Source organism: Octopus bimaculoides, chromosome 2 (genome assembly GCF_001194135.2).
Source record: "Octopus bimaculoides isolate UCB-OBI-ISO-001 chromosome 2, ASM119413v2, whole genome shotgun sequence".
Classification (NCBI taxonomy): domain Eukaryota; kingdom Metazoa; phylum Mollusca; class Cephalopoda; order Octopoda; family Octopodidae; genus Octopus; species Octopus bimaculoides.
Window position 1 is genome coordinate 115,859,203 of NC_068982.1, and position 1,098 is coordinate 115,860,300.

Here is a 1,098-nt window from a genome sequence, read left to right on the forward strand (position 1 = left end):
TATACATATATATATATATATATATATATATATTATATATTATATATTTATACATATATCTAATACATATATATACAACCTGGCTGTATGGTAAGTAGCTTGCTTCTCAGTCATATGGTTCCGGGTTCAATCTCACTGCGCGGCACCTTGGGCAAATGTCTTCTACTATAGCCTCGGCCTGAATAAAGCCTCGTGAGTGAATTTTGGTTGACAGCAACTGAAAGAAACACATCGTATATGTATATATGTGTATATATATCTATGTGTGCGTGTCTTTGTGACTGTGTTTGTCCCCACCACCGCTTGACAACCGGTGTTGGTGTGTTTACATCCCTGTAACTTAGTGGTTCGGCAAAAGAACCGATAGAATAAGTACTAGGCTTTTAAAAAGTCTTTGGATCGATTTGTTCGACTAAAACCCTTCATGGCGGTGCTCTAACATGGTCGCAGTCAAAAGACTGAAAAAAGTAAACGATAAAAGATATATACAGACAAATATATATGTTTACATACATTTATACATACATGGTCCATTTGAGTAGGGAGTTCATGTTGAGGGAGTTGTATCCAGGCATAGGTGGTATTCCTTGAAGAAGATTGTCCAGATTCCGTTTAAAGGTGATGGGATCCTTTTCCTCTTTGATCTGTTTTGGGACAATGTTAAACAGGGCAGTGCCTGTTGAAGAAAAGAAATTGTGTTGCAGTATATATATAAGAAATGATTAAGATTCAGTTGAATTAGGCACTTAAGTTGAGGCACCAAGACAGCATGGCAACGTTTTGCGACATCACTGTTTAGTCAGCTTTATACTTTTATCACTTTGAGAGACATTTTCTTGGCATTCGGTGATTGGGAATCTGTTACTGACGAGGCGAAAATTACGCCGAAATCACGTGATGCCACAATCCAGTCCACCGGTGCTAACGAAATTCCGTCTGCCGATATAATCTGTGCTATTTCGCACTAGATGAGTATGCGAAATGGCCTCTCTCTAGACGTATACTGTAGCTTACGGTGTTTCAAAAAACAACATATCCAAGTCAAATTAGATGTTAAGATGTATGTATGTGTATATATATATATATATATATATATAT

At 37.1% G+C, this 1,098-nt stretch overlaps 1 protein-coding gene across 1 annotated transcript in view; it reads right to left on the reverse strand.

The window, feature by feature from the left end:
• The window catches only part of LOC106879348 (uncharacterized), a 40,923-nt gene that overhangs the window by 7,056 nt on the left and 32,769 nt on the right, over window positions 1-1,098 (reverse strand). Inside the window, exon 3 of the mRNA XM_052965871.1 lies at window positions 526-676. Coding sequence (XP_052821831.1) covers window positions 526-676 — 151 coding nt within the window. The remainder of the gene's footprint in view (window positions 1-525; window positions 677-1,098) is intronic.